This window comes from Larus michahellis, chromosome 3 (genome assembly GCF_964199755.1).
Source record: "Larus michahellis chromosome 3, bLarMic1.1, whole genome shotgun sequence".
Taxonomy (NCBI): Eukaryota; Metazoa; Chordata; class Aves; order Charadriiformes; family Laridae; genus Larus; species Larus michahellis.
The window spans coordinates 128,689,749-128,706,072 of NC_133898.1; the positions used below are offsets into that span (position 1 = coordinate 128,689,749).

The following is a 16,324-nucleotide window of genomic DNA, read 5'->3' on the forward strand; positions in this document are numbered from 1 at the left end:
GGCTGCAGGATCCTGTACCTCGCAGCCCAGATGCTGTTCACTAGCAGAAAGCTCCTGTGACCGCCTTTGTGTCACTTGGATAAACTGTCTGCCAGCACGAGAAGACTCAGCTCTGCCTGGAGGGTGGTGGAGCGAGGACGTGGTCAGGTGGCTTCACTTTTATCAAGCTCCGAGCAGAAAGCTCCTTTTAAATTAGTAGAAGAGGAAAACAGAAAAATTACTGTAATACTGGGCAATACCTGGGCTGTTTCTTCTCCTGAACATGACCACTAGAAAGTCACAAAATCACAGAATCCCAGAGTGGCAGGGGTTGGCAGGGCCCTCTGGAGATCATCCCGTCCAACCCCCAGCCAGAGCAGGGTCACCCAGAGCAGGTGGCACAGGAACGCGTCCAGGCGGGGTTGGAATGTCTCCAGAGACGGAGACTCCCCCACCTCTCTGGGCAGCCTGTGCCAGGGCTCTGCCACCCTCACAGCAAAGAAGTTCCTCCTCATGTTGAGATGGAACTTCCCATGGTCAAGTTTGTGCCCGTTACCCCTTGTCCTGTCCCCGGGCACCACTGAGAAGAGCCTGGCCCCATCCTCCTGACACCCACCCTGTCAGTATTTACAAGCGTTGATAAGGTCCCCCCTCAGTTGTCTTTTTTTTTGAGATTGAAAAGACCCAAATCCCTCAGCCTTTCTTCATCAGAGAGGTGTTCCAGTCCCCTCATCATCTTGGTAGCCCTTTGCTGTCCCCTCTCCAGCAGTTCCCTGTCCCTCTTGAACCGGGGAGCCCAGAACTGGACACAAAAAAGTGGTCCTCTGTGTCATGTTATTTAGAGTCAGTCTTAATTAGGAGTTACCTGTTAAATGAATCAGCTGCAAGTGCAGCCACCCATAGGCTCCTGTGTAGCTTGAGTTGCTTCGTTGTATTACATCCTTACTGGGGGCGCCCAAGCCCCCAGCAGCTGGAAGAAATACCGCAAGTAGGCAAAGCTGCTGGCAGGCTGGGAGGAGACTTGTAAAGTAACTGCAAGTGTAGCAGGGAAGGATACTTATGTGAACTTCCTAAGGATGCTGAGGGGGAAAGGGGTGTTTCTGCAGGGATCAGCACAAATGTGCTGAGGTAAGGGCTCCTACACGTCCCAAAAGTGCTGTGTCTCGTCTCCTGATGGCTGGCGACATCCTTGTGGCCTTTGAAAAGCCACTGCGAGGGGATGGTTAGGCTCGTTTGATTCTCCTCTACCCGATGCCTCAAAAGCCCCAGGAGACTGCGATACCCAAATACAGCGCACTGCGTGCGTGTTTGCGAGACTGCTGTTGTACTTATAGCCCCCTTAAAGAACAGAGTACGTACACGCTTCAGAACCCGCCAGTACATTTCCCCTGGCCAGGAATAGCTGATGAGTAATACAAAGCGGCAGAGGTAATAAATATTAAAGAGCTGGAAAATGTTAAAGTGCACGGGCAGCGGAGCTGACTCGCGCTGTGGGTGTGAAGTGCACCTCGCGAAGGCATTGCTTTTCATCCTTCAGCGTAGAAATAAACGTTGCAATTATTTTCTCTTAATAGTGCGTTGAAAGGCATCGTGCATTTCCATGGGCTCGTGATCTCCTGCCCTGTCCCTGGTCTCATCCCCTTTATGGGTCCAAGCAATGCTTTTTCTGGCATGATGTGTCTGGACCAGTGGAGACACAGCCAGTGGGAGGAAGGAGATGTGACACCAAGCATTTGAAGAGGGATGAGGTCGTGTTTCCCAGGAGGTTGCATGGCTGGAAGATTGCAGATTAGGATTAAGCACCTCATGGTGGGTGCACTGAAGGCGGCGTGTGGCAGTTCATGAATGGCATCCAGCTTTGGCCGTCACGACAGGTCATTGGAGTTGAGGCATCAACTCTTGGGTCCTGCAAACGTTCTGAACTCCTCCCCACCCCTCTCAGCCCATAGTGTGGCTGTTTCCCAGCAAGACATGATAGTGACAGCAGGCAGATGCCATTTCTGTGCTGGAGTTTCCTCCCAGTCCCCAGCTGATACCAAAGATCCCTTCTCCTCCCATCAGACATAATGATATAAGGGCCATGCGGCAAAGACACCCCCCAAATCTTCCTCCACCTGGCTAGAGCCAAAATGCCTATGAAGACCTTTCTACTCCGTTTTCTGGTCCCCATCAGGGTCCCTAAGAAGGTGCAGCTGGATGGGGCCGACTGTGGCGAGACGACAAGGGTTAAACTCTTTCCTGGCAGGCTGGGAGGACGGCGTGTGATTTCTCAGAGCCGTGCGCACCCGGAGAGGAAGGCAGACCCTTGCTAATGTATGCGCAGCTTCTGCGAAACTAAAAATAGCCGGGATCTGAGGCTGTTCTTCCAGGATTTCACAGGCGCTCACCCAATTTTTAGCTCCTTCTTCTCAAACGGATGGCAAAACGAAGGCGACAGCCTCAACCCTTGTGCAAAGCCGCTGCGTCGGGAGCCTTGCTCCAAGGATGCCTTTGACCCCTGCGGCACAGATGAGCTGGGGATGTGCTGCCGAATGTATAGTCCCGGGTCCGTGACGGTCCCTTGCAAGCCTGGGGTGGACCCCAGCATTCACGATCGCTGCTGAGCAGCCCCCGGAGGATTTGCTGGCCCTGGGGCGCTCTGAAGCTTTGCTCTGCAGTGGTGTGTGCCAGGAAAGGGATGCAAGCGGTGGGGAGAGCATGTTGCAGCCAGCAGCAAGCCTATAGCTCTGACCCTGGCAGCTCTGCAGCAGGCAGGGGCTGTTTTTCATCCTCAACAGGTCCTCAAGAATCAGCCTCCCTTTTCCTTGGCAGGGTCCTCTCCCCCTAGACTTCTCCTCTTCCCCCTAAACCTGGTGTTTTTCTGGTGTGGTGTTAAAAAAACCCCTCTCACTGGCAGAGTGTCTCCTGAACATCCACCTGCTCAGCTCTACAAAGCCACCGTCCGTGGGGGTTAGGAGAGGCTTTGCTGTAAGGAAAAGTCTTGTCTAGTGATTTCAGGTCCTGCTTCAGCATCAGTGACCTTGAAGGCCGGGGGAGAGTAAATACTGTAAATTCAGTGAATACTAGCCTAGAATCCATATCGGTTCCTGTATCAGTTCCCTGATCTCCCTGAGGGAGACGTGAACCCCTGGTCTTCCCCAGCAGCCACATCACTTTTTGAGGGTTTAGGCCCCGGCAACCTGCAGTCTCTGTTCTGATCTTTGGACCCGCTACCCCAAACTGGTTTGTTAAATCCCTCAGGAGGTGGGAAACCCTTGGAAGAGAAACCCACCACATTATGTCTCCAGCTCCAGGGGACTCACAGGTAGTTAAAGCTGTTCCTTTCCCCTCTGCTCCTCTGCATCCTCCACCAAGGTGTCTTGCAGGCTTGCAGACAGCCGTGAGGAGATGAAGATGTGTCCCTGTCTTTGACTGCCCCGGCCCAGAGCAATGCAAACTTCTCTTCTCCTGAGATATCTTGTGCCTCTGGTGAGCCCATGTGATGCCAAGTCACCTCTCAAGACCATATGGGTTAAGTGTCCCGTCCTACAGAAAGGGCGAGGTGGCTATTCCCATGTGTCCCTATAGCATCATGCCTTTGAATACTCACATTTTGGGAGCCCTCAGGCATTTCTCTGGATTTGCCCTGAAACTTCCCTTGCTTGGAGCCAAGACAAGTAATCTGAAAGACCTCCGCTCTCTTTCAAGGCCTTCGGCTGCATCTGTTCCTGTAAGGCTGACTGGACTGGGACCAGTTTTATTTCCAAAAGGAGAGCCCTGACATTAAACCCTATTAGCTCAAACACACTTGAAGTGAAAATTCAGTCTGAGTTCAACTTTCTCCTTTCTGTGTAAAGCTATTTAACAGCTTTGATTTAAAACAGAAGGCTTTGCCGGAGGCGATGGCACTAGGTGTCGGAGTATACTTTAAGTAAATAAGTGTGTGTAAAATAGGAAAGGGACTGGGACTTAAGTATTCATTACTAATTTTGGGGGGGGGGAGGAATCTGTGATAAAAGACAGCACTTGGCTCAGTGCTGGGATGCGAGACCATCCCACGTGTGATAGATGCTGTGACATGTCTCTGCACCACCCGTCACTTCGATACCCTCTCCAGCAGCCCCTGCTACCCTGCCTGCTCCTTTATGCAGGATGCTTCCCACATTAAAGTCAGAAAAGAGCTGTCATACCCTGGCGCGGGAGAGGTCTTTGGGATTTTTTCTGTTTTAGGACTCTACGCCTCGCAAAATAGTTGGCAAGTAAAAACATAAACATGATTTCTACGAGCCTGTGTCGAAACCGTAGTGGCTCCCACTACAAAGCTATTCTCCGATGCTGTATTGATTTAATGAGCAAAGACCTAGAAACGGGGATTCTGCAACCTGGATATCCAGGGAAGTCCTGCAGCCCATGGGCACACAGGCAAGGAGAGGCTGCCTGGGCAGAGCTGCCTGCAAAATTGGGGTTGTAATGAATATACCAATGACGTTCATTTTGCAAATAAAGAAATGCTGGCCCAGCTCTGGCTAAGCATGGATATTTCAGTAACGGCCCAGATTTGGGAAAGTTTGACAAATTAGTGCCAGACAACAGTGCTGTTTAGGGCTAGCGTTTTCTTCTGATTTGTTTCTCTTCTTCTGGTTGCGATCTTTCAGCCTGTGAGTCAGAGAGAGCTACTCTGCAGCTAGGAAAGGAGAATAGTCACAAAGATGAATCCCGGAGACATCCCCCAGATTGGGCAACGCGGGTATGGGCAGCTCTTGTGTTTTTGGCCTCTGGAGCTGTAGCTGCAGTTATGCCCTTGCCCCAGTTCTCTGCCCCATGCATCTGCTGGAAGTTATGACCCTGGTATCTGCCAGAAGCATGAAATGCACACCTGCAGCTCTGCCATATGCTCTCACAGTCCCAAATATCTGCTTAACCACCAGTAAAAAGGGAATTGAACAAAGACCAGGGACGGTGTCCCAGAGGAGGCGAGACAGGTATATGTCCCATTTGGCTGGCATTGCAACCAAAGTTGTAATTTCAGAGAACGCAGGAACATTACTCTGAAGTTATCAACCACAGCTCCCTGTTTTGTATATCAGAGTCCCCAAATGATCAGCCACAAGTTAAATCAGGCTACAAACATCAAAGCTACAGGAACTGGATCCTAAAAATCCTGCAGCGTCATTATTTTATTGCCTCTCTCCAACTATTTGATGAAATTGACTCTTTTCAAGGAGGGGGTGATTTGTAGGCTTCCTTTAAATAGTGAAAATGATCTGCAATGATTGTGGTTAAGCACTGGAACAGGTTGCCCAGAGAGACTGTGGAGTCTCCATCCTTGGAGATTTTCAAAACTCAACTGTGCAAGGCCATGACCAGCCTTCTCTGAGTTCAAAGTTGGAGGGGAAGCTTGCTCCAGAGACCTCTGAAGGTCCCTTCCAACCTAAATTATTCTATCACTCTATGGTACGCTCCTCCCCAATATACAGTTTACAAAATAAATCGGATGCCTCTTGCGTGGTTGGCGTATAGTAAAGCCATCTGTGCTTTAAAACAGCTTTAAACTGGCTTAGACTATGAAATTATTACAGTTTCTCCTGCACAGCAGAAGACTGGCACTATCATTCTTTCTAGTAGATATTTCAGTTGCAAATAGTGTTTCAAAAAAGCAAGACTTTCTAATATAAATGGATGTTCAAGTATCATCCCCTCTCAAATACGTGTATTTAAAGAATAGGGTTTCAAATTCACATAAAAGCCAGTGTTTTCCCTGAAGTGGTTGTTATCGTGTCTATGAACTAGGGGTATTCAGGAAGTTTGACTCAACTTGACCCTTTGGCTTTAAAGGGAACAGGTCTTGGCTAATGCTTTTGAGAATCTGACTCACAGGGAAGTTTTCAAGCAGGGATAAGGAAATAACAAGCCTAACAGGAATGTCTGGATGCTAGAAAACATGAAAAGCGATTGAAGTGGCCAACAGTACAGTTTAACTCAAAAATGTTAATATAGGCCAAGTAATCCAATTTTCTCACCTTGATGAAAACACTGTTGTGTAATCTAGTTGTGAGCGGCTCCTAAGCCTGATCCTGGATCGCAGTGATGTTGGGATAAGTTAGAAAGTGGATAAAATCTCATATTGGAGTTCCAAGTTAAGCACCGAGATGACAATAAACTCTGTGTCTGAAGAAACACAGTGCCCTCCATGACCTATTAGTCTACAGAGCTCATTAATGATGTCATGCTGCATATTTAAGTTTTTTAGGCATCTCTAAGGCATGGAATAAGCTTGGTTTGTGTTCAGCAACATTCTCCTCCAAGAAGCAAGACAAGGCATGGAGTGGAGATTATTAATTGTTTAATAGGAGCTGATAGAAGCAATTAACTAAATAAGAGGTAGTTGTACACGGAAGCATGTTTACTGGGCAGGAGAGGGCAGAAACTGCAACACTTGATGAACACAATGAACACAAGCAGGGATGAAATGAGGAAAGCCAAGGCCACCTTGGAATTAAACCTGGCAAGGAACGTCAAGCTCAACAGGAAGGGCTTCTACAAGTATATTGCGGGCAAAAGGAAGACCAGAGAAGTTGTGGGCCCACTGTTGAGTGAGACAGGAGCCATGGTGATGGAGGATGTGGAGAAGGCAGAGTTACTGAATGCCTTCTTTGCTTCAGTCTTTACTGCTCAGCCCAACCCTCAGGAGTCCCAGGCATTGGGGGAAGTAACGGGGAAAGAAGACTTCCCTTGGGTTGAGGAGGATCGAGTGAGGGATCAGGTAGGTCAATTAGATATTCACAAGTCCATGGGCACTGATGGGATGCACCCGAGAGTGCTGAGGGAGCTGACAGAAGTCATTGCTGGGCTGCTCTCCATCATCTTTGAAAGGTCCTGGAGAATGGGCGAGTTTCCTGAGGACTGGAGGAGAGCCAGTGTCACTCCAGTCTTCAAAAAGGGCAAGAAGGAGGAGCCGGGGAACTACAGGCCAGTCAGCCTCACCTCCATCCCTGGAAAGATGATGGACCAGCTCGTTCTGGGTGTCATCTCAAGGCATGTGGAGGAAAAGAAAGCTATCAGAAGTACTCAACATGGATTCATCAAGGGGAAATCATGTCTGACTAATCTGATAGCCTTCTATGATGGCGTGACTGGATGGATAGATGAGGGGAGGGCGGTAGATGTGGTCTACCTTGACTTAAGCAAGCCGTTTGACATGGTCTCCCACAGCATCCTCATAGGGAAGCTTAGGAAGAGAGGGCTTGATGAATGGACAGTAAGGTGGATAGATAACTGGTTGGAAGACAGAGCTCAGAGGGTCGTGATTAGGGGCACAGAGTCTAGTTGGAGGTCAGTGACGAGTGGTGTTCCCCAGGGGTCAGTACTGGGTCCAGTCTTCTTCAATATATTCATCAATGACCTGGACGAGGTGATAGAGTGCACCCTCAGCAAGTTCGCTGGTGACACAAAGCTGGGGGGGGTGGTTGACACACCGGAAGGCTGTGCCACCATACAGGGAGACCTGGACAGGCTGGAGAGTTGGGCAGAGAGGAACCTTATGAAATTCAACAAGGGCAAGTGTAGGGTGCTGCACCTGGGGAGGAATAACCCCCCACACCAGGACAGGTTGGGGCTGACCTGCTGGAGAGCAGCTCGGTGGAAAACAGGATGACCATGAGTCAGCAATGTGCCCTTGTGGCCAAGAAGGCCAATGGCATCCTGGGGTGCAACAAGAAAAGTGTGGCCAGCAGGTGGAGGGAGGTCATCCTCCCCCTCTGCTCTGCCCTGGGGAGGCCACACCTGGAGTCCTGTGTCCAGTTCTGGGCTCCCCGGTTCAAGAAGGACAGGGAACTACTGGAGAGGGGACAGCAAAGGGCTACCAAGATGATGAGGGGACTGGAACACCTCTCTGATGAAGAAAGGCTGAGGGACTTGGGTCTCTTCAGTCGGAAAAAAGACGACTGAGGGGGGATCTTATCAACACTTATAAATACTGAAAGGGTGGGTGTCAGGAGGATGGGGCCAGGCTCTTTTCAGTGGTGCCCGGGGACAGGACAAGGGGTAATGGGCACAAACTTGACGATAGGAAGTTCCACCTAAACATGAGGAGGAACTTCTTTGCTGTGAGGGTGGCAGAGCCCTGGCACAGGCTGCCCAGAGAGGTGGTGGAGTCTCCATCTCTAGAGACATTCCAACCCCGCCTGGACAAGTTCCTGTGCCACCTGCTCTGGGTGACCCTGCTCTGGCAGAGGTCCCTTCCAACCCTGTAATTCTACGATTCTATGATAACACACTTCTTGTTGCATTTTATTTATTCTTGGGTATAAACCACATCAAGAAGCGCCAGAAGTGGCAAGATCTCACAAAGCGTTGAGAATCCCGATCCTGAAAATAAAGGGCCCATCAAAATGATGAGAGATTTAGTCTTATGTGGTTGGGATGACGTATGAGGATGCTGGGTTAAAGGAAGGGTTTGTGCGCTGCTTGCTTAGTCCTATGAGAAGATTTCATGTGGCCCTTCTTGCTTTTGAGATGTCAAGCCATCTTCCCCAGTTTAGCAACAGTACCCAGCATGGTTTTGGCCCAAGGCAACCAGCAATGGGGTAAATGAGCCTTTCACACCCTTTGAGGATTAGCCCAGGCCAGGAACCATTCCCCTGAGGTGGTTTGGATGCAGCACCTTGTTCTGGAGGAGTTTGATGCCGTGGAAGCAGCCAGACAAAGCTGTGGTATATCAGCACCTGGATGGGGCCCATAGATGCTACTTTCATACTCGAACTAGGAACAATAATTATCCATCTGTGAATCCTTATCGCTAACTTGCAACATTATGGCGAAGAAAAAAGTCAGTAACAAATGTCGATATTGAGCACCTTAATTGTGACGGTAACTGTAAGTTTGATTTTGATTTTTTTAATAGACAGCATTTTACTTTCATGCTCCCCTGTTGCTCGAGCGCTGCATCTTGTATTCCTTTTTATATCTGTTAGAATGAAAATAATTCATTAAAATTAAAAAAGCGGGCCAAAGCCGCAGCTGGTGTAAATTGCTAGAGCCCTGTGGATGCCAGCTTGCTCCAGCTGAGATCTGGCCTTACATAACCTCTTTTTAAGGGTACGTTCAGGCAGCCTTTGCTGCAAGCCTTCCGTCCGAGCAGTTACACGCGTCCTCATTTCCTCCCTTCCAAGGAGTGGGCTTTTAATCTGTAAACACCCTCTAGTGCTTAAGCATAATGGTCCCTTGCAAGAGTTAGCAGAAGTGCCCACGGAGGAGACAGCAGGAGGGTGAGCCATCAGATGAATAACTCACCCCATCCCACCCTTCTTCTTCCAGGAGTGAGCACCAGGGAGAAAGCTGGTGCATGGGATGGATGGTGAGGGAGATGGTGTCCATCCATACCATGTGCGTTGCTACCATAACACCTAGGACATAACCACGCTCCTGTAGTGCCATGGCAAAGTAGGTTTGTCCAGAGAGAAGCAGATGAGGTTAATGAGATGCTGGGAAGGGTGGTGTACCTGTTGCCTTCCTGGTCTTGATAAATCCTTCCCATGCAAAGGGGCATGTAAGGTGCTGCAGGCATAAGTTTACACCTACTCAGCAGAGTTAATTTTCTGAGCTCCCCCTTTCCCTAGAGGTCTGTTTGTGCCCTCTCAAGCATGCTTTCCCGTTTTTCATGCCTGGGTTTTCTTCTCTGAAAGCAGTACTAGGCCTGGCTGTGCTTGGTCAAGAAGAGTTTCCCAACCTGGTGTTGCTGGGAGAGGTCTGGGTACCTCAAATCCTATTCCTTTCCGTCTTTCCATATACCTATACTAGCAAACTAGGCAATTTCAAATCCTGCTCATGGGCACCGTAACTTCATCGTGATGCTAAATTTTTAATATAATCACAAGATTGGTCAAGACTTACGAGCGCTCTCCCAAGTAATCATAACCTGGGCAGGGCCCGGGACTCCACAGGAGCCAGGGATCAACTCAATACTGAGCATGAAGGCAGCTACCTGGTTTTGGAGGATGAGAGATTTCATTTCTGTGTCAGTCTTGGCCCATTGGCCTCAGGACAAGTGGTCAGACCCCTGTCCTTTGTTGACTATTGTAGATATAGTCTGAGATTACTGACCTTGGCCAGCTGGTGGTTGTGTGGGATAGACCAATGGCATCCTGGAGTGCAACAAGAAGAGTGTGGCCAGCAGGTGGAGGGAGGTCATCCTCGCCCTCTACTCTGCCCTGGGGAGGCCACACCTGGAGTGCTGTGTCCAGTTCTGGGCTCCCCGGTTCAAGAAGGACAGGGAACTGCTGGAGAGGGTGCAGCAAAGGGCTACCAAGACGATGAGGGGACTGGAACATCTCTCTGATGAAGAAAGACTGAGGAACTTGGGTCTTTTCAGTCTGGAAAAAAGACGACTGAGGGGGGATCTTATCAACACTTGTAAATACTGAAAGGGTGGGTGTCAGGAGGATAGGGCCAGGCTCTTCTCAGTGGTGCCCAGTGACAGGACAAGAGGTAGTGGGCACAAAAATGAACATGGGAAGTTCCACCTAAACATGAGGAGGAACTTCTTTGCTGTGAGGGTGGCAGAGCCCTGGCACAGGCTGCCCAGAGAGGTGGGGGAGTCTCTGTCTCTGGAGACATTTCCAACCCCGCCTGGACGCATTCCTGTGCCACCTGCTCTGGGTGACCCTGCTCTGGCTGGGGGTTGGACGGGATGATCTCCAGAGGTTCCTTCCAACCCCTGCCAGTCTGGGATTCTGTGACTCTTCTTCCCTCGAAACATAGCCCAGGGCCTGTGCTGATGTGCCTTTCCATGTTCCTGCAACCCTCTTACACCTCAGCATCCTCTTCATTTCAAGCCAGTGTGTTGCCTGAGGCTTCCTCCTACACTTCAGAGCCACCTCTGTAAATCGAACAGTGCCAATGTACAGGCACAATCCTGTAATAGTTCACCCTGTTAAACTGTCAGTGCAGTCCCTGGCAATTTTTGACAAGACCAACTAGCATGGACTCCACGTGGAGTTGAGTCATGCCAGCTGGCCAAGGACAAAGGCTGGTCTTTGGTCTGCTTTGTTTAATGGTATAGACAGAGCTTCTGACTCCAAAATCCTGTCTCTGGACATTTCTGCTACAGTCCTTGCTGAGACTGCTGAGCAGCCTCTGCCATCCACATGAAGCATCTTTTTCCAGAGCACTTAGGGTAAGGTGGTTTTTTTTACAGTAGAAGCATCTTCTCCCTCCTGGTGGCATCCTGGGGCTCTCTCCAGAGGTTATTTGACCACATTTCTGGAGCTGATGGCTTTGGCTCCTTAAAAACATGGTTTGGCGCAGGGACAGCAGTGACTTTGCCCCGCGCAGTTTGTGTGCTACTGCGACATACGTAGTAAATAAGCGTGAGGGTAATTATACCAACAGGAATTCTGGGAACCCGGCCAGAACGGAGGGGACAGCCAATCCTTTGTGCATTTAAAGAAAATCACCCCAAATCCCCCTCCCAACCCCAAATTAGTTCTATCTCTTGAAGCCATAGTGGGACTTAGAACTAAAAATACATGCATACACACAAATACACGCACTCGTATATAAAAATAGCCAGCATTCAAAAAACAAAAAGCCCGATGTTAGGCTCCTGTATCCAAAATTAAGCTCTTAAATAAATAAATTAGCCTGATTTTCAAAAGCACAGAGCGGTGAATGGTTTTTACTGACATAAGAGGAAGCATCGTGTTGCTCAAGATTGAAGATCAGGCCTCAATATGGATTTGAAAGTCTAATTATAGAATCCTGTTTGCTACCACTTGACCGAGAACAACAAATTTCAGGTGAAATGACATTGATTTTTTTCTTCTTCAGCATTTGTCTACACTTAACCAGTGTTAGTAAAGGTAGGAAAAAGCCCTTAAACAAGTAAATAAAATACCACAAAGAAGAAACAGATATACTGGAATAAAACTGCTTACACCAGTGTTGTACATTCGTGTTCAGGAATGGGATTAAGAGTTACCGATATTACAGCTGGGTGAAATTTTATCTTGATTAATTAGACTTATTAATTGTTGAAAGCCTACCAGGCAGAAATACTGCTTTTCCCACTTACTCTCGCACTTTCTCTGCTGAAAACTCAACAGTCGTCTGGCCTCAAGGAGGAATGCGTTTTTAGTCCTCCTTTTCCTCCCTTCATCAGATTTGGGTCTGAAGGATGCTAAAGACAGAGCACCATATTTTTGCATGGACTGGAAGTACAAAGAGAAGTTAATTTCCCTTCAGCTGCAAATGGTCGTTGGAGCTGTTTTGCTCATGCACCGTTCATTTGGGAGGCTGCGACCTTTTCTGGCCAAAATTATGCCCAGGGATTCCTGAGGTCACGGTCCCCTGTGGCAATTGGATTGAGACAGGTTTGTCCTTCTCGTGTCTTTCAGCACAGACCAAATTGAGCAGAGCTGGGCTTTACAGTATCAAGGAAGTATGGAGGACCATCACCAGGCAGAGCAGTATTTTACTGCCTCCAGCGCTGGGGCCTCGGCACAGGAGAGACACGGAGCTGTTGGAGCGGGGCCAGAGGAGGCCCCGGAGATGCTGGGAGGGCTGGAGCCCCTCTGCTGGGAGGACAGGCTGAGAGAGCTGGGGGGGTTCAGCCTGGAGAAGAGAAGGCTCCGCGGAGACCTTATTGTGGTCTTCCAGTGCTTAAAGGGGACCTACAGGAAAGATGGGGACAAATGTTTTAGCAGGGCCTGTTCCGGTGGGACAAGCGGTAATGGCTTTCCACTAAAAGAGGGGAGATTCGGAGTAGGTATAAGGAACAAATTGTTTACACCAAGGGTGGTGAGCCCCTGTCCCAGGCTGCCTAGAGACGCTGTGGCTGCCCCATCCCTGGAGGGGTTCAAGGCCGGGTTGGCCGGGGCTTGGAGCAACCTGGTTAGACGGGACTCTGGCTAACCTGGTCTAGTGGGAGGTGTCCCTGCTCATGGCAGGGAGGTTGGACTAGATGGCCTTTAAAGGTCCCTTCCAACCCAACTATTCTGTGATTTTGTGATTGCACTCATATGTTTGTGTTGTGGTCAGTTTCCCCATCTATGGAAGGGGCACATTAGGGATGATCTTTGCAAAAGGCTGTGGGCTCAACAGCCAAGAGAATTTGGTGTTGCTGTCATTGCTGTTGTTCTGGCCATTGATGGAGACAAGACCAAGGCATTACTGTGTGGATGGTGATGAATCTCTAGAGATCAAGGAGAAATCACTGCAGGACGTGGTGTCCCTTCTGTTAGTTTCTTCTTAATCTTTTTTAGTGACTCAGTGACATTGTTATAGTTTGGTTCTGCCAAGCCAGAGTGCTTGGAAAAGTAGACAGTCTTAAAAATAAGCAAAACCCAGACACAGCTGGTGGGGACAGCAATGTGGAAGAGCAGAGGTCTAGAAAATGTGAACTGTGAGAAGGGACTGAAAGAAATTGATGTTTTTTTAATCTGGAGAAAACAAGACTGAAGGTTTACATGGTAACTATGTGCAGACAGGTAAAAGACTGCTGCAGGGTGAAAATGAATAAATTCTCCTTGTCCATGGCTGGGATGATGATAAATTAGTGGCTTAACCTTCAGAAAAGGAGTTTAGGTTTCATGTACTAGCAGGAATGGGAGCTCCTGGGAAGGGGAGGCCGTGCAAGACTACAAGATGGCTTCAGTGAATATCTCTGTGGAAAGAGTTTGGCAAAGGTGATGCTGTCTTTGCCCATGGGCAACACCTTATGGGCAGCACCACCTTGGTTTTTGGTGGCCCTGTTTAGTTGTTATTATAAAAACCAGTTGCATGCTCTTGTTCTCTGCTTTCTCCTTGAGCCACTCTCCCCAGCTTTGCCTTTCCGGTGTAATTTCTCACATGCATAAAGAAAAGGCAGGATTCCTGTGTCATCCTGCAGCTTCTGGGGCTGAGGGCTTTCAGGGAAATGCCGAGTACAGGCAGTGGCCTTGGGCATGTTGGGGAGTGGGAGGACGCCTGGTGTCCATGAGAGGGCAGGTGGTCAGCGGGCATTTCTACCCCACTCGGACGCTGCTGGGGATGTCACACCAGTGTCACCAGTGTCGTATGTGACTGGCGTAGCATTTTCTCGAGTGTCGAGCCCCATCTGGTGGCTTTCCTGCGTCATTTTTTGTGTCCTTGCGTCTTCTTTCGGGATTTTTCGTCTTCTGTGCTTGCAAACTGCGAACGGGAAGGAAGGACAAGGTGCTTGAGAAAGGGCAGGGCTTGCTCAGCTACCTCTGCTTCTCTCCCAGCTCCCTGTCCCTGGGTGAAACTTGGAGATATAGAGGCTGACGAAGCTTATGTCCTTTCCTTCTGCTCTTCCTTGCTGTGCGATCTCGCACCAAGTGGCAAGGAATGATCTAATCGTTTTGGCGAAACCCCAGTTTGTGCTGTGAGCCCCTCCCAGAGCCTCCAGAAGGCACTTCAGTCCTCTGTCGTGCTGGCATCTGAGGTGGGACAGATGAACAGTCCCAGGAGGGGACATTTCTCTCCATTGACTAGCTCAGATGACCAATTTCAGGGTCAGCATTAGGTGAAATGGTTCCCATCCCAAATTTCAGAGCACAAGGTTACAGCCACCACTCAGGTTGAGAATGAAAAACACCAAATATTAGATCACTAGTATCACCAAGCATTAGAAAGGACCCTGTTAGGAGATGCTTCCTTTCTTAAATGCCATGATTCCTGTGACATCCAGGCACCTTGTGCTACCCTGACTTGATCAGCTCCATTTACAAAGGTTGGCCAAATGTTCCATGACGGGAAGTTGTCCCCCCAGAGTGAGGTTTGCAGGTCTCCTTGCACATCTGATATGGAAACAGGGGCGACAGAACAGTACCTGTCCGTGCATGAGACACCTCCTTCTAGTCCAACGTTGCCCAAAGTCTCAATAGCTGACCAGTAGCAAGCTGTGGTCTTTTGCATTTGTGGGTCACACGTGCTGAAGGGGAAGGTGGTGTCTCATTGCTCTACCTGTGATGAAATGGGGTAAAATCTCTGGGGTACATGGGGAAATTTCCTTACTACAGTGCTGCAGGGGCTTAGACGATCTGTCAAGCCACCGCCAAGTGTCAGGACCAGCATTTGTCAAGTAGCTTCTTTTCTCTTCACAAGAACAGAGTGAGTTGTTTTCTTGTGCAAATGTTTCATGAGCGTTTCCTGCCCCCATGCTTCGCATTTGGGTGCTGCAAGGAAAGGTTTCCCACTCCTGCAGTACAAAATGTTGCAGGAGATGGTGTTAGAGCTGTGTAGACACTCCAGGCTCCCTTTTACTCAGACAGCCTCCTTCTACCCTTACAACTGGCCCACAGCCCTGTCCCCCTCGCGTTTTGGTGCACGCCAAAGTCTCACGCTCGGCTTTTCCTCCTGTTTCCTGCAGGTATATCCGAACTATGTACCTGGGGATCCAGAGCCAGAGGCGGAAGGAACACCAGCGGCGTTTCTACTGGGCTATGATGTACGAATATGCAGACGTAAATATGTTGCGCCTCCTGGAAACTTTCCTCGAGAGCGCCCCTCAACTGGTGCTACAGCTCTGCATAATGATCCAAAAGAACCGTGCAGAAACATTACCATGTAAGTGGCCTCCCTCATCCCCCCCTCCCCATTCTCCCGGCCTCTCCCCTCTGATCCCATGCTCAGCTGCCGATGGATGTTTTGCTAACCGTCCGCCCTACGCAACCTGGCGTGTAAGGGGCTGCCACTTGGGACAAATCTCATTCCAGCTCCGCGCTGCGTTCGCTGGGTAAAATTTCTGCTCGTTCCACTGAGAAAAAAATCAGTATCAATGGAAAAACAAGATTCAGCTCTTCCACACCCAGTCCAGTCTAACAAAATGATGGTGTTATCAGGAGAAGGCTGGCAGTCTTGGCTGCGATGGCAAGTGTTGCCATTCATTTACTGCCTGACACTGGGCAAATGCAACCCTTCTCTGCCTCAGTTTCCCTCCTTTCTTAAGTAGGTTGATAAAACTGGCCAAATTTGAGTTTGTGTTGCGAGGACTAATGCTTCAATGCCTGTGCAATGCTCTGATGGTGTGACGTGTAGTATAAGGTGCTTGGTTTTATAGATAAAGGCTGCAGGACCTTTTCTGAAGAGTTCCCAGGAAGTAAGGCTTGGTCATTGGTACTGTGGTTCTCAACAAGTACAAGAAAAGAGAGGGGAGAAGGCAATGGAGGGGACTGTGCAGAGGCAGAGATGTTGTAGCACAGGTATCGCTGCAAATGTAGATAGATGAGCAGAGGCTTGGAAGCAACCACAGAGAAGAGTTTGCCAATTTTTATGTCCTTTGCTGCAGCGATGTCCTGAGCCTGGGGCAACCACCCCAGTCAAGAGGCATATGCCCCTGTCCCAGCCCTGGGGTGAGCAGCTCTACCAG

The 16,324-nt window shown here is 49.3% G+C and overlaps 1 protein-coding gene across 1 annotated transcript in view; it reads left to right on the plus strand.

Moving 5' to 3' along the window:
• Nucleotides 1-16,324, plus strand: part of XKR6 (XK related 6) — a 227,288-nt gene that overhangs the window by 166,598 nt on the left and 44,366 nt on the right. The window contains exon 2 of the mRNA XM_074582110.1: nt 15,326-15,522. Coding sequence (XP_074438211.1) covers nt 15,326-15,522 — 197 coding nt within the window. The remainder of the gene's footprint in view (nt 1-15,325; nt 15,523-16,324) is intronic.